The sequence below is a fragment of the Kryptolebias marmoratus genome, linkage group LG23 (assembly GCF_001649575.2).
Source record: "Kryptolebias marmoratus isolate JLee-2015 linkage group LG23, ASM164957v2, whole genome shotgun sequence".
Taxonomy (NCBI): Eukaryota; Metazoa; Chordata; class Actinopteri; order Cyprinodontiformes; family Rivulidae; genus Kryptolebias; species Kryptolebias marmoratus.
Window position 1 is genome coordinate 6,328,601 of NC_051452.1, and position 23,756 is coordinate 6,352,356.

A 23,756-nucleotide genomic window follows, 5' to 3' on the forward strand; every position below is an offset into this window, starting at 1 on the left:
TTGTCTTAAATCTTGTTTATTTATTTATTTCTAACATCTCTGTGTCTCACTTTGTTTCATACAGTTAATTTTGCGCCTCTTCATGGATATTTCTGGTTACTTTTTAATCTCATGAAGTCATATTTTGATTGTTTACATGTTCATCAGGCATTTTGTTGTTTTTTATGGTTGTTTTCTGACCCTTTTTGAAAATATTTCCCTTCTATGTTCTTATTTGAGTTTGATTTTTGGGGCATATTTAATAACTTTCTTGTGATCGTTGTGAGTTTTTAACGTTTTATTCTTGATATTTTCCATCACTCTGGTTATTTATGAGTTTTCGTGGTGATGTTGGATCATCTGTTTGTTTTGTTTGATATTAAATTTGATCATTTTGGTACGTTGGAAGTTTTAACCGTTATGTTTTCTTTTCATCACCTGCTGCCTTGAAAGGAGGCGAATTTGGAGCCAGTTTGGTTTAAGATGTCAGTTTTACAGATACTGAGCTGAAACCTGGCGTGGTGGTAGCTGAGAGTCATCCCTAAGGCTTAATCAGAGCGCTGACAGGTCACACACAGGAAGATGGTTTTAAACTTTGAAGTAAAACGCGGCGGGTGATATGCAAACCTTACATTTATCTTTTTTGTGATTTCTTTGGCCGTGGATCATCAGCTGAAGGACTTTTCCTGTTTCTCCTCATTTCTGCCTCCGTCCCGTCAGCCTGCCAGGCGATGACGGCGGTTTTCTGTGGAGAAGCTGCGGCGGCGATACAAAAGTAATCGTTGCTTCTCAATAATCAAGAGTGGCTTTATTAGATCAGCTCAGCTTTTAATTTCACGACGCCGCGTCTCCAGAGGAACGAAGCGGAGTGAGAGGAGCGCCTGCTGCGTTTTCTCATATATCTGTCAGATTTACATTCGGCCAGGCTGGAGGTGGACTTAATAAAGACGAAGGCTGATTTAGCCCTTTTTATTTGTTTATTCCTTTATTTATTTAAAAAAAGAAGAGCGTGTTGGCTCTTCTTAATTTATAGTCTCCACAGCCATGAGAAAGATCACATCCAGCGTGGGACGGCAGCCGAATATTTGCCCGCGAGCCTCCATTTTTCACGCCGCCGTGCCGATTGGAGGCCGTCTGAGCACACAAGCCCGCAGCTGCAGCACCCGAACACAGAACCTCGTTCACCCTCCTCACCTGGGCAAAGGTTCGACGTTTAAACTTCGCTTCCTGCCGCCAAGCACACCACACGCTCTCAACGAAGATCTCGCTCGAGCTGCGTTTTCCTAGAGGTGCCTCAGCTGTGGTGGCCATCTTGAATCAGGGATTAGTGAAACCCGCCCAGTAGTTGATGAGATATTTTGCTAACAGGCGCAGGCAGTGACCTGATTAAAATCATGAAGGTCATAAAGGTGTAGTTCAGCTTTTGTTCTTGGTTGTTTATTCCCATCCGGAGCTGGAAGTCCCGTCAGGAATGTTGTGTTTCCTGTTCCCTGGCTGCAGCTCAGCAGCTGGTGACGAGTTGAAGGTGTTGTCTTTAATTCCTGACTTCCTGTCCGCTCTTCTGTCCTCTTCAGGCGTCTCAGTTTGTGGTTTTTGGGACGTTTATTTTACCGTACCCCTGTCATCGAGTTTATTAACATCTGGTCAGATGAATTTGTTCATTCTGGTCACTTTAAGCTCCTTCCTGGCTGCAGTTCTTTTAAATGTGCGTCTCTTTTTGTTCCGTTTTCTTTTGTGTTTGTTTCAGAGAACCTTTTGGTCATTCTTACATCTTTTTCAGGACTCCTGGATTTAATTGTTGTTGTTTTTTGAGACCAGCTTTGGTGGGGCTTTTATTTTTTTATGACTTTTATTGTCTAAAGTTGATTCTAGTTTCTTAAAGAAACCTTTTTGTTTTATTTATTGATATTTTTTCTTCCAGTCTTATCAGCTTCATTTTATTCAGATTTATTTCAGCTGTAAGTTGTTCATTTTTGGGACATTTTTATGGGATTTTTATGTCTCATTTTCACCAGAATGCATCTGATTGTTCTTATTAATATTTGAAGAACGTGTTTTAGTTTATTGTGGTCATTTTAAATGACTTTCTGACCATTGTTGTAATTTTTATTTTTTAGTTTTTGGAGATGCTTAACATTCTGGTCTTATTTTGGTTCATTTTAGCTGTTTTTAATCATGTTTGTGTTCATTTTTCTGTCTCGTGGTGGTTGTTTCAGTGAATATTTTGATCATTCTTACATCATTTTGTCACCTTTTGGCTTTATTTAAGCAGGCTTTTATTTTGTAAAGTTCATTCATTCATTTATTGATTTACTTTGAAATATCAGCTCTGTTTTATTCTAATGCATTTATTTCAGAACATATTTATCTGGTTTTAAAGGCAGGTGTTTGCATGTATTTGGGACAGTTTTAAAGGAGTTTATTTAGTTTGTTTGGTTTCTGCTTTGTTTCCCGTCTTTCATTCATCGTTCATCTTAGTTTATCTCAGTTAAAGTTGCTGAAAACATCATTTCCGTTCCTAAACTGTACCTTCATGAGCCGTCTTACCCAAACTGACCTGTCGTCGGTGACCTTTGACCTCTGCTTTATGGACTAACTTGACAGAAAGCAGGAATAACGTCTCTGTTTGCTTCCTGTGTTCTTCTCAACAAGCACGCCTTTCATATTATGGTGGAGGTAAGAGCAGTTCGACTGAAATTAAACCCAGTTTTATTATTTTTCCTCTTTTTGGGTTCAGAGCTTGATTCTCCACCTCAGTCCTCCACCGTTTTCTTTGCTTTTTCAGCGACGTCACAGCGTTTTAATTTCATTCCTGCCTGGTTTTTGTTTTGTTGTTGTTGTTGTTGTTTGCATGAATGGATGTTTTTATTTTGTGTCCTCTGCTGGAAATGTTTCGTGCATGGTGGAAAACAGCCAGCGTGGCTTTGAATGCAGCCTGTTTTTTTTGTTTTTTTTCCTCCACGTCTGAATGTCCACCTGTGATGTTTATGTAACCTGCTGCTGGTGGCGTGACCCACTTCGCAGATCTGCAGGGCCTGTGGCTTCCTGCGCCGACAGACAGCCGAGGTGTTTGAAACTGAAACCGCAGCTTGCTTTTCCATCTCTCGAGCAGACCGAGGAGGAGGAGGAGGAGGAGGAGGAGGAAGGCAGATACATTTTGCATAAGTGGAAGCCCTGCCACTTATCTGGAACATTTTTCAAGTCAGGGGCGAATTACTTAAAGAGGAGAGGAACAAAAACCTTTTGTATTTCAGCTCACATTTGATCAAATTAGAGTGGCTGCAGATTTCGGTCTCTCTGAGCTCACAAAATAAAAAAATCAAATGATAAAAAAGCAGTCAGTTCAGGTGAACAGCTTTTCTGTTAATGAGGCCTTGAGTTTTGTATTCGTCCCAGGTGACCTTAAGATGCTCATTCCGAGTCCAAAAAACGAGATTTTTGTTTCCTAATCTGCATGCGAACCCAGAACAGAGCGAAATAATCCCGTCCTGGAAGGATTGACGTGGCGGTGAAACCCGAGGAGGCCATAGGAGATGGTCGAGGGGATCGGTGCGAAGCAGCAGTTTCTGTTTTCCTGTTTCCTGTGGGCTGCTGACGAAGTGTAATGCGTGCCCTTTGGAGGCCTCGGCGCCCTGCGAACGGACAGCGGATCCGGTGACTCCCGCGGGAGGCCTGGCAGGGCCGGGCCGGGCGGAGCTGAGTCGAGCCGGGCCGCCTCGAAGCGCAGGAGATGAACAAGAGTTTCCAGAGAGATAAAACTAGAGATGATACGGCTCGGTAGCAGTAAACGTGAGAAACGGAGGCTCGGTCCAGCTCGGTGAGGCTCGGTGAGGCTCGGAGTCACTCATCTCTCTCCGGGTGACGCTGCAGGAATTCATCTTCGCTCTCGCATCCCGTGGAGGACCCTCCATCAGCGGGAGTTTTTCTCGTGCAGCTGCTCGGATGAGGCTTCATTTTCAGGCATCTGAGTTCCTCGACGTTGCTCTTTTTGTCTTGTCGAGCATCTCGAGGAGTCCTTCAGTGACACTTGGGTTCTTCAGATCAAAGTCACGACTGAAAATGTTGCTTCGTCAGGAAAAACAGAGGCGGGAATGTTTGACGAGCTCCACAGGGTTCTACAAGACCCGTTTCCAGCCCATTTTACCAACATAGATACTAATTTTCTCATGGCCTCTTTTGAATTTATCGACTTTTTTACTGGTGGGACTTTAGTTGGTCGGCTTTCCATCCAAGTCTCTTGACTGAGCTGTAGCTGTTTTTGTAGATGAGCTGTGGCGGCCATCTTGAATCAGGTCGACTCCTAATAGTTAATCAGTTATTGATGCGAATGCAGCGGTTAGAGTCCCTGAAGTCGTTCGTGAGATCATCATCATCCTGCTTCGCTTTTCAGCAGCAGGCCGTAAAGAGAGGCCAAAAGCAAAAAAACGTTAAAGTTCGGCCACTTTGTAGGTTGATTTCTTTAAATTATATCATTAGTTTTAGGTGAGTAAAGGTTTTAGGCTCCTGGTTTGTTACGACAGAAAAAAAACAAATGCCAAGAGCTTTTTTTTTTATTAAAGCTGACAGTAACAGGTTCACTTTTGTTTCTAAATGGACTAAAAAACACTCTTCAATAAAACTAATCAGTGACCATCTTTAAAAACAGCAGATCTGTGTCCGTTCTGTCTCTGCTGCCAAATAAATAAATAAAATGCTGTGTTCATTTAAAGCCTTCTGAGGTTAAATCAACAGTAGGTTTTTAGCTGAAACGTTGGACGTCCAGCTCGGAGAAACGTGACGTCAGACGAGTTAAAACGGAAAGAAAGTCCCCGACAAAAACCAAAACAAAACGGCTACAGATTCCTCGTTTTGGTTTCCAGGCGAAGGCGTTTTTTTTAAAGTTTTCAGCTGCTGTGAAACCGGAGCCCGGCACCACGGCGGGTGATTTTCTGCCTCGTTCGGCTGGTGTTTGGTGTGAAAGTGCGGCGCAGACAGCAGGTCTGCTTCACAGCTCTCTGTTAGCCTAAATAAACACGAGTTCCCGCTCACATCTCCCCCCCTAACCCCCCTCTCTGCGCTCACAGAACACCCCGCTCTGTCTACCTTTTTGTCAGCAAATAGCCTCCTTTTTTTATCCTTACATCTTTTATTCGTACCGAGCTTTCAGCTAAAATAGGCCAACATATAATACGACATGAAAATGTAATCATCTCCTCTGTGGAAGAGATTATAAGTCTGTCTTTCAGGACTTTATTTAAAGGTCAGAGTTCACGGCGGGCTTTCAGAACCGCTCCTTCGTAGCTGATTTCAGGTTCTCTTCCTGTCAGGACACGAAGCGTGGAGCTGAAGCTGCCTCTCCTGGTTTTATATCGTTTTGGCTTCAGCTCCTGGAGACCAGCGGTTTCCAGGTGCCAAAACTTGGATCGTAAATTAAGCAGAAGTTCGTTTTTGTTTCCTGAAATCTCCCTTTTAGCCCTCAGACAAAGATTTGGGTCGTTGCCATCGTTTGGATCTCCCCGACACGCAAACCTTGTAACGTTATCTGGGGCTTTTTTTTTTAGGAAAGCTAACTGGGATTGACAGGCTTTTGATATATTATCGCTGCCTCTGAGTGGATCCCGGGGGCCTGGGGGTCAGCTCATCAGGCGCCTCGGGTTCAAGTGAAAACACGAAGACGTTTGCAGGTTTCTTCTCCTCGCCGGCAGCAGCCACACAGAAAGCTGAGATTTTACAGCAGGGTATCTGGTTCCATCAGAGGCCGTCAGTCAGGCGCTCGTCTTTCTCCTCCACCTTTTATCCTGTTTGGAAATGTGACTCCCACGCCGCATGCTTCTTTTTAACCTCCTCCCTCTGTCTCGTCCCTGTCCCCTTTAGCCTCCGTCCTTCTCTGTGAAGTCACATGTGAAAGTGATCAGCTTAATCCCGATCACCAGCTGTGTTTAACCTACTTTAGGTCGGGAGCGCCCGCCTCCCCCGCTTCGGCTTTTGTTTGAGTGGCATTAGCATGAAGTCTGACACAAATACGCTCTTTATTTGTCTTATTTGTCCTGACACGTGGACGTCTGCTATGTGTTAAACTGTCTAATAACATTGACATAATGTCTGCTTCTTAGTGCTGCGATGAGTCGCTGTCATGATTGAGAGATTTATACGTGAAACATTTAGCATCCGTTAGCCTCCTGTAATTCACTGCTGATGTGTCTGAAAGTTAAAAAATCACTTTTTTTTTGTTTTTAATAATAGTTAACAGTGAACGTCGAGCAGAAATCTGGAAAATTTGGCAAAAAATATCTTTGAACTGCTAAAAAGAAGCCTTAAAAATCCCAATAAAGCTAAAAAAAGAAACAACCTTGAAGAGAGATGTTTTAAAAGTAAAAACAGGATCTTTTTTTGTCCTTGCCGTAAAATTCAGCATCAGAAGCTTTCAAATCAACTTCTCAACGAGTCAGAAAACAAGTAAAATTAAAAGTTTCGGAGGTGTTCCAAGCTTAGTATAAAGCACGGAGGTGAAGCTATCATGTTCTTCTGGAATAAAAACCCGTGAAGTTTCTGGACGAGGCGAAACCTGAGCTTATGTCGCTTTCAGTTTCACAGAAACATTTTGTTTGTGGAAAGAAAACAAAGTACAAACTGATAATAATCTAAAACAAACATCCAGAAGAAGCTGAACCTGACAGTGTTTCCTCGTCGCTCTGAGACCTGAACGGGTCTTAAGATCTGTCGACGGACGACAAGCCTGCTTTCCTATAAAGTGCTGGTTTTTGGGTTCTGGTTAACGTTCTGAATGTCCTCGGCGGTGCCGCTGCGAGTCATCGAGCCTCAGATCCGCAGTTTTTATCGGCACCATCAGCGATCTCTCAGCGGCTCGTCGGGCTCCAGCTGGCAGCCGTCCCGTCTCAGCTCAGTTTCCGTAAATGTGAGCGAATGCGTCCCCGAGGGGTTTGATTTAATTTGAAGTGAATGGATCCAAACCTTCTGGGTCTGCTGTGTTTTCACCGCCAAAAAACCTGCGAGCGTGCAGCAACTCCTGCGCTGAACTCCCAGCAGCAGCGTCATTAAAGACGAGGAGGCGAAAATAAAGTGATTATTCTGGGTTTGGGTCCTCTGGCATGTTAAAGTCTGCTGAGCTGCTTCTGGTTTTCCAAAATCAAAAAAAAAAAAACACCGTCTGTCCTCTTTGTCGTCTTTTTCTGTCCAGGACCCCGGACCCTCGCCCCCGTCCCCCGTTTTGGGCCACAAACCGCTGCAGCTCATCGAGTTGAAAGCCAGGGGGCGCTTCGGCTGCGTGTGGAAAGCTCAGCTGCTGAACGAATACGTGGCTGTGAAGATTTTCCCCATCCAGGTATCCTTCAGGCCTTTTTGGAGCCTCACAAACCCCCAAAGTTACTAATCCCACTAACAACCTGCGTCTTTTTGTCTCCGTCCCCCCGCGTAGGACAAGCTGTCCTGGCAGAACGAGTACGAGATCTACAGCTCGAGCGGCATGAAGCACGACAGCATCCTGCAGTTTATGGGCGTGGAGAAGAGGAGCAACAACCTGGACCTGGAGCTGTGGCTCATCACTGCCTATCACGACAAGGTACCGAGGCGAAAACGCCACCGGGCGGCCGGATTTACCCTGTTAGTGTATCATCAGAGTGGGCTTTGTTAAGACAAACGGGCGCGTTTCCGTTCTGCGTCCTCGCGTTCTGTCCTCCCATATCAGCTGCAGTCTCCGCAGCGTTCGGGGCTTTAAGTGCCTCTGTGTTTTGAGGGTCATTACCGACCAAGTGGAGAGTGATTGTCTTCGCCTTCGCTTGCCTGAAAATTTCTCCCCACCAGACCTAAGATGTGGAGAGAAGCCTTCCTTCCTTCCTTCCTTCCTTCCTTCCTTCCTTCCTTGAAGGTGTGGCGGCGGAGCTCTTGGAAAGCCACAGGGGCACAACGAGTGCTTCTCCATTTTGCTGAGGCTCTCAGAAGGACATAACATCGAAGAACTTAGCTGTTTTTTTTGTTTGAACTACAACCAGGGATGTATCGTAAGTGCTGGATTTGTTTGGCGTTGGATGTGCAAAGAGCTTTTTCCTCCTGAGCAGGTGCCAAAAGAATTGCACTTTTGAACCTGAGATTCTGTAACCCGGCTAATCAGAGTTCAGCGTCTCTTCGCAGCTGATTTATACCCGGATATCTGATGCGCCCAGGTGGCTTCAAGGCTCGTAGCGGCGTCCGCATGCCGGGGCTCGCTGCAGAAACTTCCCGTATTTTAATCTCTTTTAATCCGATGACTGAGAAGTAATTTGAGAGTGAGAGGGAGGAAGTAAAACCTGCTGTATGCAGGTTCATAAACACACGGAGAGGTTTGAAGCAAAACAACGGCTGAGCTTCAGCTTCATCTGCTGCAGCTGCCTGCCCTCTGGTGGTCACTCCGGGGAACTGCATCATCCTTCCGCCTCGAAACAAGTGACCTTGTTTTTATCACATGAAACTCTGCCTGGCTGAAACAAAAGGGTCACGCTGTCATGTTTGACTTTGATTATGGGATGCATTTAGAGTGTCCCAAAGATTTCTCTGTGACAGATGAGGTGTTTTTTTAGGCTCCAGAGCTGTTTTTGCTGTGAAAACCCTTATTCAAATAACAAGTTTCATGATTTTTTTATCATTTTTTGTTTTTAAACTGCGTCAGGCTCGTGGCTCACAATAGTGATATGAATTTCTGCCTCTGAAGTCAAGAAATATACTCAAAAAGCTTTTAATATACACATAATTTTCCAAAAACCAAGCCGATTGGTCGTCTTGGAGGCCACAAACTCACCGTTTTGTCCGTTTGGGCTGCATGAAGCAGCTACATGTCAATTCCCATCTTCCCATTTGAATATTTTTAATATTTTGTTGATTAAACAGTTTGATCTCTGTAATAATCCAGTAAAATGAGAGGCTCCGGTCGCTTCTGTTCGATAAATACTCGCCTCCAGATGCTCTCTGAGAAAGTGCGTTTTACTTTTGTTTTAAATCTGCTTTGAAAGAAGTGAAACTTGTGGTTTATTCACGTTATTCCTGTTAAAGGTACTGATTGGAGTCACGTCAGAAACAGTTTCTTCCCTTTTATGGATAATTAACATGTCCCTAAATTAAAAACTGGACGACCGGGACGTCCACAGAAGAGCTGTTTGGGTCGGAGAAGTCCAACAGTTTTGATGCCTCAAATATTCAGATAAAAGTTTGTTTACATTGAGCGCGTACCTGCATTTCATTACTGCGCATCAATAAATCAGGGAAACTACTGGAGTGAACCGATTGGTGTAAATCGGGATGAACCTTTTTTCTTTGAGACACAGCAGAAGATGATTTTCAGCTCTTTCTCTGTGGTTTATTTAAAAGAAATATTTGTTTCTCCTTCTTTTTGCCAACAAGTCAAATAGTCTTCATCGTTCTTCACAGTAACGTCTGATATCTTTCACCTTCAGGGCTCCCTGACCGACTACCTGAAGGCCAACGTGGTTTCCTGGAACGAGCTGTGCCACATCGCTCAGACAGCGGCCCGCGGCCTGGCCTACCTGCACGAGGACATCCCGGGACACAAAGACGGACACAAGCCGTCCATCGCTCACAGGTGCGGCAGCGTTTACCCGCCGTTTTGGAGCTCCAGGGTTTCCTCCCGCCCCGTGGGACTAACAGAGCTTCCTGCTTTCCCCGCAGAGACATCAAGACTAAGAACGTGCTGCTGAAGAACAACCTGACCGCCTGCATCGCCGACTTCGGGCTCGCGCTGAAGTTTGAGGCGGGAAAATCGGCAGGAGACACGCACGGACAGGTCAGCCGAAGACCGAACGCCGCTCGTTAGCTGTTAGCCTTTGTTTTCATTATGCAGCTCGGCTACTTTGTGCTTTTAGCTGTTCATGTATCAAAACATTCAGCTGATGGCTGCTGTGACTTTAAAAAATATTAAACTTTATTTAAAATTAGCCATAGAAACACATTAAGACCTCTTTAATTACAGTATTCTCCTTGAAATCTGCTTCAGCTATTGTCTCTGCTTTTATTGTTTATGCTTTTTTAGCTTTTAGCTAGCCTTTGACTGCTTTTAGCTTATAGCTAACCTTTTGCTGCATTTAGCTTCTAGTTAGCATTTTGCTCCTTTTATGTATTTTTTTACTCCATTTTGCCTCTAGATTACTGCTTTTTTTTTGCTATTTGCTAGCCGTTTTTGTTTCTTTTAATTTATTGCTAACTTTTTGCTGCTTTTAGCTATTAGGTAGCCTTTTGCTGCTTTGAGCTTCTAGTTAGCATTTTGCTCATTTTATGAATTATTTTACTCCATTTTGGCTTTAGTGTATTGCTCTTTTTGCTACTTTTTTCTATTAGCTAGCCTTTTACTGCTTTTAGCTATTAGCTAGTGTTTTGCTGATTTTGGCTTCTAGCTAGTGTTTTGCTCCTTTTATGTATCGTTTTAATTCATTCTGCTTTTAGTTAGTATTTTTGTTTTCTTTTTTACTAGCTTTTTGCTACTTTTAGCTATTAGCTAGCCTTTTTTGTTTCTTTTAGCATCTAGCTAACATTTAGCTACTTTCAGATTTCAGTTAGCTTTTTGCTGCCTTTTAGCCTTTTACCTCATTTTGTTTTAGCCTCGTGTTTTGCTGCTGTTAGCATTTTGCTTCAGTCACTTTTAGCTCGTGTTCTGCTTCCTTTAGCTTCAATTCCTCAGTTTTAGCTTCTTCTAGTCATTCAGCTTCCAGCGTAGTTTCTTTAGTTAACCCGTTTGATGTCTGTGAGCTGATAAATCAGCCGAACTCGGAGTGACTCTGTCCTGACCGCTGACTCGTCACCTCAGGTGGGAACGCGGCGCTACATGGCTCCAGAAGTCCTGGAGGGCGCCATTAACTTCCAGCGCGACTCCTTCCTGCGCATCGACATGTACGCCTTCGGCCTCGTCCTCTGGGAGCTTGCGTCACGGTGCACCGCCGCCGATGGTGAGAGCGCCGCCGTTGCCATTCGAAAGCCTCCGCTGCACCTCCCGTCTTCCTGTTTGACTCAACGTCTTTGTTTGTGTCCAACAGGCCCTGTGGACGAATACATGCTCCCCTTCGAGGAGGAGGTGGGACAGCACCCATCTCTGGAGGACATGCAGGAAGTGGTCGTCCATAAGAAGCTGCGTCCCTGCCTGCGGGACTGCTGGCAGAAACACGCGGTGAGTAACCGCTGAACTGTCGGCAGCTAATACGAAGCCAAAATGAGACGGAAAAACGGCTTGAAATGTTGGCAAAAATGTGACGATTTTCCAGGATTCATCAGCCTGAAGGCTCTTAAAACAAGCAGAAAGCTAACTGATAGCAACTAAAGGCAAACTTGGGAGCAAAGGTTAGGTCAAAGCTAATGTAGCAAAAGGCTAGGTCAGAGCTAAAGTAGGAAATGGCTAGGGCAAAGCTAAAGTAGCAAAAGGCTAGGGCAAAGCTAAAGTAGCAAAAGGCTAGGGCAAAGCTAGGTCAGAGCTAAAGTAGCAAAAAGCTAACTGATAGCAACTAAAGGCAAACTTGGGAGCAAAGGTTAGGTCAAAGCTAATGTAGCAAAAGGCTAGGTCAGAGCTAAAGTAGGAAATGGCTAGGGCAAAGCTAAAGTAGCAAAAGGCTAGGGCAAAGCTAGGTCAGAGCTAAAGTAGCAAAAAGCTAACTGATAGCAACTAAAGGCAAACTTGGGAGCAAAGGTTAGGTCAAAGCTCAGGCAGCAAAAGGCTAGGTCAAAGCTAAAGTAGCAAAAGGCTAGGGCAAAGCTAAAGCAGTAAAAGGCTAAGTCAAAGCTAAAAGTAGCATTAAGCTGGCTTGTAGCTAAAAGCAGCAGAGGGCTAGTTAAAAGCCAAAAGAAGACGACGTTTAGCTGAAACTGAAGTTCCATAAGAAGACAGTTTGTTGAGGCAGATTTCAGCTGTTTTAAACAGCCGAGGAGATCTCAGTTTGTTTTTCTTTAAAGGGAATCTTTGTGAATAAAACCAACAGAAACTGTCGTTACGTTTGTGTGAGAGATGAACTTCCTGGCAGCGACATCTAGTGTCTCGGAGGAGAACTGTGGCGGGTGTGAAGCGTGTCTGCTGACGCCACAGTCTGCCCGGTGTCGTCACGCCGTGCCGTCAGTTCGGATCTGATCAGAGCTCTGCCTGTCGTCCCCCCAGGGTCTGGCCATGCTCTGCGAGACCATCGAGGACTGCTGGGACCACGAGGCCGAGGCCCGCCTGTCCGCCGGCTGCGTCGAGGAGCGCATCGGCCAAATGCAGCGCCAGGCGCCCGTCATCGGCCCTGAGGAGATCGTCACCGTGGTCACCATGGTGACGAACGTGGACCTCCCGCCCAAGGAGTCCAGCTTATGATCAGCCAGCCGAGCGACGACCGGGACGAGCTCCTGGAGATCAGCGCGAGAGGATTAGATGGCCGGCCCTGGCTGGTTGGCTCTTTTTTTTTAACGTTTCTCCTTCTGTGTTCGTCTTCTCTTCTTCTTGGTTCCTTTTAAGTGCGGGCCGCTACTTCAGGAAACAGCCTGCGCCCACCTCACCCACATCCGTCGGGATCCGCCTCATTTTTGATACGCGTGCCTGAGGATTTTAACTTTTTTCTTTTCTTTCTTCTTCTTCTCTCTCAAGCGGACGATTCGGGATCCACTCGACAAACAGTTTGATCACGTATTGTGTTGTTTTTTTTTAATAAAAACTTACCGGAGTTCATTCGGAGGATCTAGCCGAGCGATTTAGTGTTAAAAAAACAAAACAAGAAAACGGAGAGGAGGAAAAATAAACCCGACGCCGAGGGCCCGGCTCCTGTTTGCTGTTCTCTTCGAGGAATCGACTATCGTTCTGCCAATAAGCAACAGCTTCTGAATGTTTATAGTGTAATGCTGCTGTACATAGTGTATCATGGACTTGGTAATCAGCTTCTTTTAAATTTGGAGGTGAGGGGGGGAGGGGAGGTCAGGGCAGGGGGGTCCATTTTCAAGCATTATGACAATAGAAACCATAAACCTCCTTCAACCAGGTATACCTCAGTTCAGATTAGTCCCCGCCCCCGCTCACAACCTCCGCTCTTCATCAGACGGCGTGCTGTCGGACACGGCACTCATGGCTAAATGAGGATCCCCCCCCACCCTATTCGCCCCTCGTAGCTTCCTTCCTCTTTGATTTGAACTGTTCATAGATTGGTGAAGTTGTCATTTTAAAGTGTTTTTATTTCTTCTTCTTTTCTCATTTCTCGCTCTCTCAGCCGTTGACCAGCTTTCGCTGTCAGGACCGGAAAACGCCAGCCGAGGCGTCGGACGCTTCTCGGGGCGCGCTTTTATTTTATAAGGTCAGCTCGTCGCAGGGGGGCGGAGCAGGCCGACAAGTCGCCCAGTATTTCAGCGTTTGTGTATTTAGCTGAGCCAGCTTGTTTTTGGTTTGATTGCACACGTCTTTGTTTTCCGTTTTTATTAGTGCTATCAGGAGTTTCTGCTCTCTTTTTGATACACCTCAGGAATCTTCGCTACCCACCTCCTCATCCTCACCTGTCTGAAACTGGAGTACTTCCTCTCTCGCTGATTTGATCTGGTTTTTTTCTTCTCTGCCTCGTTTTGTAGCCTCGCTGTCGGGCTCGGACACTAAAACTAGACTTGATTTTGCTCAGACTCTCATCTTTTCGGACATTTTTGTTTTAATTTTTTTCTCCGAGTTTAGTCCGTGTTGTTTTTGAAAACGAACTGTCACACAGCGGACTCCTGGGGACCTTTTTACCCCTGAAAAACCTAAAGGATAATCAGCATTCTTCTTCAGCCACACACGAAAACAAAAGAATGACCTTGTTCCTCACGCAAACACTAAGCGAACACGGCAGTTAGACGAGCTGAACCCTCATCCTGGTGCCATTTTTACCTGTCCATGTGTTACTCTGTAGATGTCAGGCCAAACGGATGTATCTGTCACTGCTGTGACCTTTTTGAGTCTTTTCTTTCCTCTGAGGGATGTTGAACACTGGTGCCGGCAGACCTGCAGTCTCTCCTCAAGCTTTGGGGGCGGGGCTGGTTTCGGAGGGCGCAGTTTAAAAACCAGGTGCGGCGAAACGCAGGAAACTTCTCCCCGCGGAAAACACCAGGCGAAGAAAACTCAGTACTGTAACGACGCAGCGGGGGAGGTGCTTATCTGAAGCTTAACGAGAATAAAAACGGGGAAAGTGACGCAAGTATGCAAGTACGGAAAGCCCCGAGGGACAATCTGAATACGCTGAAGGGTTGTACGGTTGACGTTAACTATCAGTATTTAGTTGGTTTAAAACCTCATGATGATGATTTATTACAGCTTCACTGTCTTACTTTCACCTTTTGAGGAAAATTAAAACAATAAATGAATTATTTAATTAACACAAACGAACTCTGCGTCCTCTGGGCCGTCCGCACGGAAACAGAGATTTAGGAGCCCCAAAATGGTTGTTGTTTTGAAAACTGGTTCCAGAGTGAAAGAAATCTTGTGGTTTTTTTTTTGTGTAATCGGCCAAAACGCAATTTGTGACATCATCGCCCCACTTCTAATCGAACCTGCAACCCGAAGGCCTCCTCTTCCTCGTGACGCCTTGTTTCCTGTTGTTGGAGAGTTTCTGTGGCAGCGTTACAGCGCCACATATGGGCTTGGAGTTGTTACTACAACGAAGCCCCAAACTATAATACTTCCACCTCTGTGCTGAACCAGGGGGTGTTTCTCCAGGCCACGCTCGCTCGTTTCTCCTCCTCCAAACATGGCGGCTCCAGCTGACGTCTCATCTGACCATCGGGCGTCTCGCTGACGGGCGAAAACTTTCCATGAGAATTTATGGGATCATTTTCAAACAGAAATATAAACATTTTGTTTTGTCAAACGTTAATAATGAGTTTGAGCCAAAGTTTGATTTAATTTAATGACTTATTTCCTGTTTGAAGACTTCACTGCGTCACAAACACAAAACATTGGAAGAACAAAGGATGTTTTTTTTACAATTTTAGTCTTTTTTATTTGTTATTGAATCAATTTTCTAAATTTATAAACACAGCTCTGAACAGAACTCTTTATTTGATCCTTATTTTTGTTGTTTTGTTTACATAAAAACAACTAAATTCAACTCTGACCGAATCTTTTTACATGACTGTCATCTGTCCCCTCTGTCCCCACGTCCCCTCTGTCCCTACATGTCACCTCTGTCCCTTCTGTCCCTACATGTCCCCTCTGTCCCCACATGTCCCATTTAAGGTTGTGGTACGTCTCCTTTCACGACACATCAATTAAATATGAAATTAAAGCGTTTTAAATTCCAGGTTTATTCCCATAAATTCCCACGGAAAGTTTCCAGCTTTAAAAAATTCCCGGACTTTTCCAACGCTGCCGTTTCGGCTCTGTGCAGGTCGGCCATCTTGTCCCTGTCCCTGCTTTTTTCCCGTAATGTTTAATCTGGATTATTTGTTGATGTCACGATCAGATAATCACTTTCCCCCCACTGTAAATCACAAAGAACTCATTTGGTTTGTAAATACTTTGCGCAATTAATTAATCTGGATTTATTTTTTTAATCCAAACACTCAGAAACTCGAAGAACCGACATGCAAGTCTTTTTTTTTTTTAAACCACACAGCAAACCTGAAGGAAGTCGAAGCCATCGTCTTATTTATCTGTAGCACGAGAACAGCATCTGTTTGCTTCCTTTTGCTGCCGCCGCTGTTAGAAAACAAACAAAACGCAGCATTCCTCGAACCATCGGGAATGACCAGCTCTTCAGTAAGTTCTACCTCACTGGCAGGGATTTCTTTGGGGTCGGAGCTGCGGCAAAAAATCAACCAAAATCGGACGCGGTTTCCTGGAAAGGCTCACGGAGAAGTTTCCTCGTTTCCACAGCGACGCAGAAACAGCAGTATTAACCCACGTCTTTTTTAAAAAAAATGTTCCTCGAATGCAACACTCGGCCAAATCTCAGCCGCTGGGAGAGTTTGAGTGCTTAAACTGTGCCCGAGAAACCGGCCCCGACCGATAAACACCATTCAGGGAATCAGTACTATGCTTTTCTAAGTTCTAGCAAGTTATATGCAACCAGTGCCGCAAACTACCCTACACTTCTGTAGGCTCTGCTGCAGGAGTGGCTTTCAGTACACACACACAAATAACTTGTAGCATTTTCAGTTTGTTGGTTTGTTTGTTTTAATCCGTGACCTTGCATATTGATATGTTGTATTTATTTTTTTGTTTTTTGATTTTTCTGGCCTGAGGTTTCGGGGATTAGAGCTCAGGTGCGACTCAGATTTAAAAAAAAAAAAAGATAAATTGTAAGAGTTGGGCCGATTTTATGGTTGTTGTTGTTGTGGGGTTGGCGGGGAGGGTCGTGGGTGGGTTCGAAATCAGGAAATATTTTCATCAGTTCGAAAAGAAAAGATATAAACTGTAACATGCTTCTTTCTATTCAGTCTGCGGACAAAAACGACCGAGAATGAATGTTCTTCAGGCTCCTGGATTCCATGTAAACTCGACGGATCGAGCCCGGCCCCGTGTAAATTTAGAGGGCTTTGGGCTGGCGTGGTGTGATTGTGCCCCGCCCTGTAGAAAATGGTGAAAGCAGCACATGTGGTCGTTCATTCGAGCACCTTCCGGGTGAGCAGGAGAACGTCTAACACCCTTTTTACCCCCCTAACAAGCTAATAACAGGCAGAAAAACGTAGGACAGAAGGGGAATCCAGTCCGATTTTTCTTTTTCCCCCCACTGAATAAACTAAAGGAGCTCTCTAATCCAGCTTGTATCTGTAGGTGGAGCTGCAGGTTTTCAGTTTCAGCAGCATTAGCGTCCTGAGCAGCAGTGTTGTGATGTTCGGCCCTCTTTTTAGCAGGACAGAGGACGTTAAATAGGCCACACCCCTAAACAACAGGAAGTTAAGGTGTTAGAAGCAATATCTTCTCCAGTTACAGAAGGTTATGTAAGACAGATTGGTAATGATTAATCCAAAACGATGTAGGATCCAACATTAATTAGAGCAGACTGACTGAAGAATTTTGTTTAAAACTTTAGCATTATACCTTGAAGTCAACTCTGCCTGTTAGCGTAATAACTAATGACTGATTAGCCTTTAAAGTCGACCCAATTCAAGATCTAATTGACCGTAGTATTTAATAAAATAAAGCTCTAACCCAGTCAGATTTACAGATATATCCAACGTATTTCGAGTTCCAGCGGTTTGATTTATTAAAAGTCGTGACTCTCGTTTTGCCGAGACGATCCCGTCGAATCCGTCGCTCCAAGGTGCAAGAATGGACGCCCTCGTTGTGCGGCCTTTTACGATTTTCCCACCGAGACTTCCTCCAGCCCAGCACCTCACATTGCTGTGCATATAAACGACCAGTGAAACATTTGTCTTGTTGCCCCACTATTTTAGGATCTGTACAGACATAAATACCTGTATCGACTCTATATACTCTGAGCTGAATCTTTATAAGTGCGTGTTAAACTTCAGTGTTTCCTCTACATTCATCTTGTGTGTAAAAATTGCCCTTTACTTTGTGAAAAGAATCTGAAAAATTGAGCTTTTTATGAGCTGAAAGCTTGTTTAAAATTTAATTTGTAAAGCACTTAAAATGAACGAACGCCGAGCCTGAGGAGTTCCTCAGAGAGCCTGTTTGGTTACCCTAACGGTTGCTTTTGCAACGCTCCCGTTTTATAACGCCATCGTCCTCGACAGATATCTCATTCCAGGATCTCGATTTCCTCCTTTTTCTTCACGCTTGTTAAAGGATTTTAGAGGAAACATTGAACCGCAGTGAACTTCAGACGTCAACACAAAAACACACGAAGCGTTTTTGACCCCACATTTTGCGAGGCTCTCGAGCGGCAGCGCTGATCCGAGATCTGCCATCAGTGATGCTCACAGGGTTTGTTTTTAAAGCTAAACGGACGTGATTTGGTCTCTAAAGCCTGAGTGGGTTGCCTTAAAGGAAAAAAAGACTAGAAATCTGTATTTACTCCTGGTACATGTGACTGTAAATTAATGTGAAGCTGAAGAGGAAGAAGAGCATCTCACTGGGTTTTCACCAGCTGCAGAGAAAAGACAAACCCCGTTTCTTTTTTGTTTTTAAAGTATTACAGCCGAGCAGAAACCCTGGAAACGTTATCACGGAGCAGACAGCCGGTCCCAGATCAGCGCTGTGGCTCTCGGCTCATGTCATAGTTTTTATCAGCTGAAGTGATCCACGTGATGTAAATAAATGTGTTTTTAGATTGTGAGTGCTCGTGTGGTCTTCATCATGTTTAGTGTCAGGCTTTTAATGATTTATTTGAACCGTTTGTTTGATTATACCACCTATAACTTCAATGATTTTTAAAAAATAAGGTTGATGGAGAAGTTTGAACTTATTTCTGTTCTCCACACAGGTCAAAATTAAACAGAATTATACTCATGGTAACACTTAAACTATAATGATAATTCCATGACTGATAGTTCTGCTAATGCTAATTTAGTTAGCTGCTTTTTGGGTTTAATTAGCAAACAAATACATTCATTCGTTCAGCTAAACTTTCTAATAAGTGGTGCTAAAGTTTGGGGTTTTTTTGTAAAAGTCGAGGCAAATAAATGTTTCATAAGTGATCGTGATCGATTGCAGCCGGTAGTTTCTCTTTGCCAGCATAAAAAGCATTTTTGATATCATCTGTTGGGTTGATCGATAACCACCTGCCGCCCTCAGGTGAAAGGAAAAAGGTTAGGATCCTGTTGGACCACCCGTGTCCCTGTCCTCCTGAGAGGACCAAGAAAGAAGCTGAGAAACCTTCAGGGGACAAACCGAATGTCCTGAGTCGAGGTGAGGCCGTCAGACCTGAGAACACTCCCAGCTGTAAAGCACGGTGGCGGCAGCATCATGTCTGACCCTCAACAAGAACTGGGTGCAGAAATTTGGTTCTTATTGTCGATTTTATCATTTATATATATATATATATATATATATATATATATATATATATATTTTACCGTCCATACATCCCCCTAAATGTCCCGTCCCACCCTGACCACCTCCTCGGTTGCCATGGTGATGTCAAACTGGACCTCCTGGTTCCTGACGATTGTTAAAGTTTATTTATGATTTAATCGCTTCATCCTGAAAGAAACGGGTCAAATAAAAGTTTACAGCATGAATAACTCCGGTAAATTAGTTTAGATTTTTTTTTTTACCAATACAGAAAGCACCAATTTTTAAATTTAAATTAGCTCTAAAATATTTATTTTAAAAGGCTAGTTAGTAGATAAAATATCAGAAGAAAGTGTGTAATTAATAAATAATAAAATGGACTTTTAATCCCTAAAACTCCAATGAAGAACTTTATAAACTCCAGTAACTGTCGTTCTTGTATTTGCTGTGCAGAAACTGAACACTAGGGGGCGGTATCCCAGAGATAAAAGCTGTTTTTGCTCAAAACAGTAAATGTGTTGATTTCAGATGAGTTCAGTCATTTTAGAGTTCAGATAAATGCTGTTTTTGTTTAGATTTAAAGACTTTAAAACCCATTAAATTCATCTAAAAGATCATTTGCATCAACATGATGAATAAACTCACAACTTTAAATTTACAAATACTTTATTCAGAGGCAAAATAAACACATTCTCTTTCATTTCATGATGTATTAGTAAAATTAAAATTATTCTGAAGCGTTTGTCGTCCGTCAGCTAGGCGAACGCGGATGCGGCCCACTGTTTGATGTCAGTGGGGCATTGTGGGTATTTCTGCAGCGCCTCCATGATCTGGCTGTGGTCCAGCATGAGTCTCATCAGCTGGTACTCCCTCTGAGTCTTTGCCGAGGAGCCGTCGACCGGCCGGATGAGCTCCAGCTGCTGCAGGTGCTCGAAGGCCTGCGGGCGGAAAAACGAAGACGGGAGTTAACGGGAGCGAACGGACGGCGGGTTTCTGCTCGTCTGCGTCGCTCACCTTCATCACCACAGGATGCTCGAAGTTGTACATGGAGTTGGACTTCCTCTGCAGGAACTTCTTAAACTCTGAACACGTGGAGCGAGAAAAGGAGGAGTAAAAACTACAGAATTAGCAGTTTTAGCTCGAACAGAACTTTTGACAAAAGTTGCAAAAACCAAAGGTCGTGACCTCCCTCTCCTGAACGTTTGGATAAATTAAAAGGTTGAAACAGAATAAACTGATGATTGTCAGAGACGTCTGACTGACTGCAGCAGCCTCGCGTCGTTTTCCACCGTTTGCGTCTTTAGTTCTCACCGTTGTGAACCATCTGCAGGTTGAACGGCTCGCCTCGGTAGACGTCGTTCAGGTGTTTCATGGCGATGATCAGACACAGCTCCAGGACCGACAGACCTGCAGAGGACGAGAGCGGATTCGACTCGAGAACAGAGCTGCACAACGACGGACGGATTTTAATTCTCGATCCTCTCGAGTTTTACCGCGGAGCATGTTGACCTTGGTGTCAGCAGAACACAGGCGGCTGGCGTCCAGCAGGTCGGCTGGCCTGATGGCGGGTTTGGCGACGGAGACGCGACTCAGACACAACATCTAAGAAACGGTAAGTCGGCACCACGTTCCCGTCTCTGAGAATGTACAGATCGGAGGAGTCTTACCAGCAGCGCGTGCATCGAGCGGAAGTCGGTGCTGGAGTGAAAGTGTCTCCGCAGAACCTCGTCCACTGATCCGTCCTCGCAGAGACTCTGAAGACAGAGCCGGAGTTAGAGTCGGACCCTTTGTTTGGGAGGAGGAAACGGCGTTCGGCTCACCTTCACGCTGGCGTTCCACTCCTCGGCGAAGCTGCCATCAGGGAAGTCGTCCGGCAGGCGCAGCTGGGCTCGGACCCGGTCCAGGTACTGAGGGAACGTCAGGCTGCTCAGGAGGTGGATCTGACGGTGGGAAAACCGCGACTTCACCCGCTTCTCCAGCAGCTCCAGAACATCCTGGATGGAGAGTGAGAGTCTGGATGATGTTGTTGTTTTAATGAAACAATCACTGGGTGTCCGTCTACAACTGTTTAACAAAGATTCAAGATGGCTGCCACAGATAACCAACACAAACATGGCTCTAACTCAGGCGGTTTCACAGACACTGAGCTGAAACTTGGTGTGGTAGTAGCTGAGAGTCGTCCACGACATCTAGTCTGAGGATAGATTGTGCACTGTTTTAAGATTTGACCAAAAACAGCTCCAACTGGTGGACGATGTGTTTTTATTTGTTTTTTAAGGCCCACCAGTCTGCAGCTGATGCCGACCACGGCGATGGGCGTCTGGGCCGCCTGGGAGACGTCGAACAGGTTGTAGAGCAGCGTCTGGTTCTTATGGTGGGCGAAGAGGTCGAACTCATCCAGGACGAAGAGCACCGGGCGGCTGCTGCTGCGGTCGCCTGCACAAGACCAAAAACCAGAACCGGCGTGATGCATCGCCTCATTTCAACCTGCTGGACTTCCTGTCAAAAGAGCCCGAACCTTTTTTTAACGCCTCCAGAAGGAAAGCTAAGTTTTCTGCAAAGCTTCCCTGAAAAGAAACAAAAACAACATTTTTATGCAGCAGTTTTCTTTAAAAAAAAAAAGCCGTTGCTGTTGTCTTTGTGGTTGCTTACAAACACTTTGTCACCGACAACGTTTTCCAGGTGCAGCTGCCTGGTTATTTCCTTCAGGGCGACTCTGTCGTCCGTCTGCAGCAGACCTGAAGGTGGACGAAGGTGGAGAGACGTGTCTAAGAGTCCGGGCCTCAGCGGAAACCCTGAACGAATTCTGAAGCGTTTGTAGATTACCGTTGAGGTGAACCTGCAGGAGGTTTTTCTGCACTTCGGTTTCCTTGGACAGCTCCCTCAGCACACACCTCAGCAGCTGTGAAAACACACACACACACACACGGATGAGACGACCCTCCCAGGTTTCAAAGCCTCGATGCATCATCTTTTTACCCCGAGGCTCACCGTGGTTTTCCCCGCTCCCCTGGGGCCCACGATTAGCACGGAGTTGCTCTCCCCGTGGACGGCGGTCCGTTTCAGCAGCTCCTCGAGGTGCCTGCAGGGACACGGGGACACGGGGGACACTCAGGATGTCTTCTCAGGAGGAAAAGCGCCTCGACTAATAAGAACTAATCGTCAGGAGTTGCAGGTGGGTTTCGCCTCCTGCTCCGGAGAGCTGCCGGAGTCGAGTCCAAACCAGCTGGGAGCTTCTCCAGCTGCAAACTGGGCCAGTCCTGTCAGCCAGGTCTGACTGAACTGGGTCACTGTGGAGACTTCAGCGGCTATTTATAATCAGCTGTTTGACATTTTAGGATTTTTGACCGGAAAAAAATGTCTTTTTTTTTCTAAATTTTCTAAATTATTCTTAACTTAAACCTCAATCAATTCATTTTTTTTGGAATAAATGTTAATTTCTTCTCAAAGTGGGACAAAAAGCACCAACTTGTGTTGAGCCTCCAATCCCGCCGGTCGCTCAGGGAGCTGATGGCGGCAAAAACGCTCCCGCAAAATCTGATGAACCTGGAAACAGAAAGTGCATCGTTGCATTTTACTCTTTACATCATAAATATAAATTATAAGAGAATAAGTTAATGTGTGCAAACCTGAGAGACGCATTCTCCTATGGGCAGATGTGCATTCTTGAGTTTCCTCTTACTCATGATAATACGACAAAATGACTGTAAAATGTTAAAAATAGGACATCAGTTCAGAAGGATGCTTTTAATCCCATTTATTCTTAAATATATGCTGTAAAAGAAACTACATGGTTCTCTTTTATTAAATCAAACGGTGCCGTTTGAAAGAGTAATTTTCGAGATCCACTGAGATGCAATTCTGAAAGGTGGGTACGCACTCAATGTAAACAAAGCCCTTTTATCTCCATATTTTACTAAAAAATCTGACTGTAAATGCGCAGCATTCCATCAAAATTGTCAGACTTCTACATCTCAAACGTCTCTCCCATGGCTGTCGCTGTTGTTGACCTATTTTCAGACCACTCTTTATAACATGGCGGCACCTTTAATAAACAATTTTATCAGCTGGCTAACTAAACCCATACTAAACTCTGCGATTTTAAAATGACCAAACACTATAACTTATATTTAAAATATTACTAGTTCTTTATTATGAACTCAAATGTGGTTCGTAATATATTTTGACATGAGAGCTTTCATTCGGCAAAGACTTTATGAAATAAATATTACATTTTTCTAAGCTTTCCGAGAGTTAAAACATGTCCATGTAGTGCCTTTACACAGCTGCCCGAGTGTTTACAATGAAAAATAAAAGTTCTTGAAGGGTAATTTCTAAGCCGAATTATAAAACGACTGCTTATTGTTGTGAAATAATCGCAACCAGAACTGGAAATTGCCTAAAATTAGCCAGCGAGATGAATTTACTGATTTGTCTAAATTAAAGCATAGAGATTGGCGGACGATCCTCTCCTCGCGCCAGGGGCTCGGATCAGCTGTAAATCAACCCACGCGCTGCGTAATTCTGACTCGAGCCACGTCGTTTGTTTGTTTGTTATTACAACTAACAGAACACCCGGCGTATAGGTAAACAAACGCAGCTCACCTGAGGATTCCTCCCTGAAGCGTGATCAATCTTCGCGGGAACGCGGCTGGACTGCCGGTGACGACTTCCGGCTTTGACTGGATCTCCCCTCTGATTGGCTGATGGGCGCGAAAAAGAAGAGTGGAGGAAATGTTTTACATATATTTAATTAAAAATTCATAAAACAAACCAGTAAACCCTGTATTACATTACATTATTATGGATTATATATTAATAGTAATAATACCACAAAACAGTGGAAGAAAACTAGTTTTTTCTCTACGGATTGAATAATGTAGACACGTGAATGTCGCCCCCTACAGGC

At 44.6% G+C, this 23,756-nt stretch overlaps 2 protein-coding genes across 2 annotated transcripts in view; one reads left to right on the plus strand and one right to left on the minus strand.

Annotated features, from left to right (window-relative positions):
• The window catches only part of LOC108245115 (activin receptor type-2A), a 45,398-nt gene extending 27,228 nt beyond the window's left edge, over positions 1–18,170 (plus strand). The window contains exons 5-11 of the mRNA XM_017431775.3: positions 7,157–7,300; positions 7,394–7,537; positions 9,402–9,547; positions 9,634–9,748; positions 10,766–10,904; positions 10,992–11,122; positions 12,098–18,170. Of these exons, the coding sequence (XP_017287264.1) occupies positions 7,157–7,300; positions 7,394–7,537; positions 9,402–9,547; positions 9,634–9,748; positions 10,766–10,904; positions 10,992–11,122; positions 12,098–12,292 (1,014 nt within the window). The 3' untranslated portion in view covers positions 12,293–18,170. The remainder of the gene's footprint in view (positions 1–7,156; positions 7,301–7,393; positions 7,538–9,401; positions 9,548–9,633; positions 9,749–10,765; positions 10,905–10,991; positions 11,123–12,097) is intronic.
• A 1,318-nt stretch (positions 18,171–19,488) lies between these two features.
• Positions 19,489–23,545, minus strand: orc4 (origin recognition complex, subunit 4). The gene is made up of 14 exons (XM_017431767.3): positions 23,453–23,545; positions 22,477–22,551; positions 22,317–22,393; positions 21,839–21,929; positions 21,674–21,749; positions 21,500–21,585; positions 21,366–21,414; positions 21,132–21,283; positions 20,668–20,841; positions 20,515–20,601; positions 20,341–20,449; positions 20,159–20,254; positions 19,862–19,929; positions 19,489–19,785 (listed from the first exon to the last, which is right to left on the minus strand). Exons 2-14 carry the CDS (start codon positions 22,531–22,533, stop codon positions 19,603–19,605), a joined length of 1,305 nt encoding a protein of 434 aa, XP_017287256.1. The 5' UTR covers positions 22,534–22,551; positions 23,453–23,545; the 3' UTR covers positions 19,489–19,602.
• Between the last annotated feature and the right edge of the window lie 211 nt (positions 23,546–23,756).

Excerpts from the sequence above, each read along its gene's own strand:
- orc4 (XM_017431767.3), bottom strand. The coding sequence starts at position 22,533 with ATGAGTAAGAGGAAACTCAAGAATGCACATCTGCCCATAGGAGAATGC. Across the intron at positions 21,750-21,838 it reads GGGGAGCGGGGAAAACCACG|CTGCTGAGGTGTGTGCTGAG; the intron begins GTGAGCCTCGGG and ends GTGTTTTCACAG. Across the intron at positions 20,255-20,340 it reads CAAGGTCAACATGCTCCGCG|GTCTGTCGGTCCTGGAGCTG; the intron begins GTAAAACTCGAG and ends CGTCCTCTGCAG.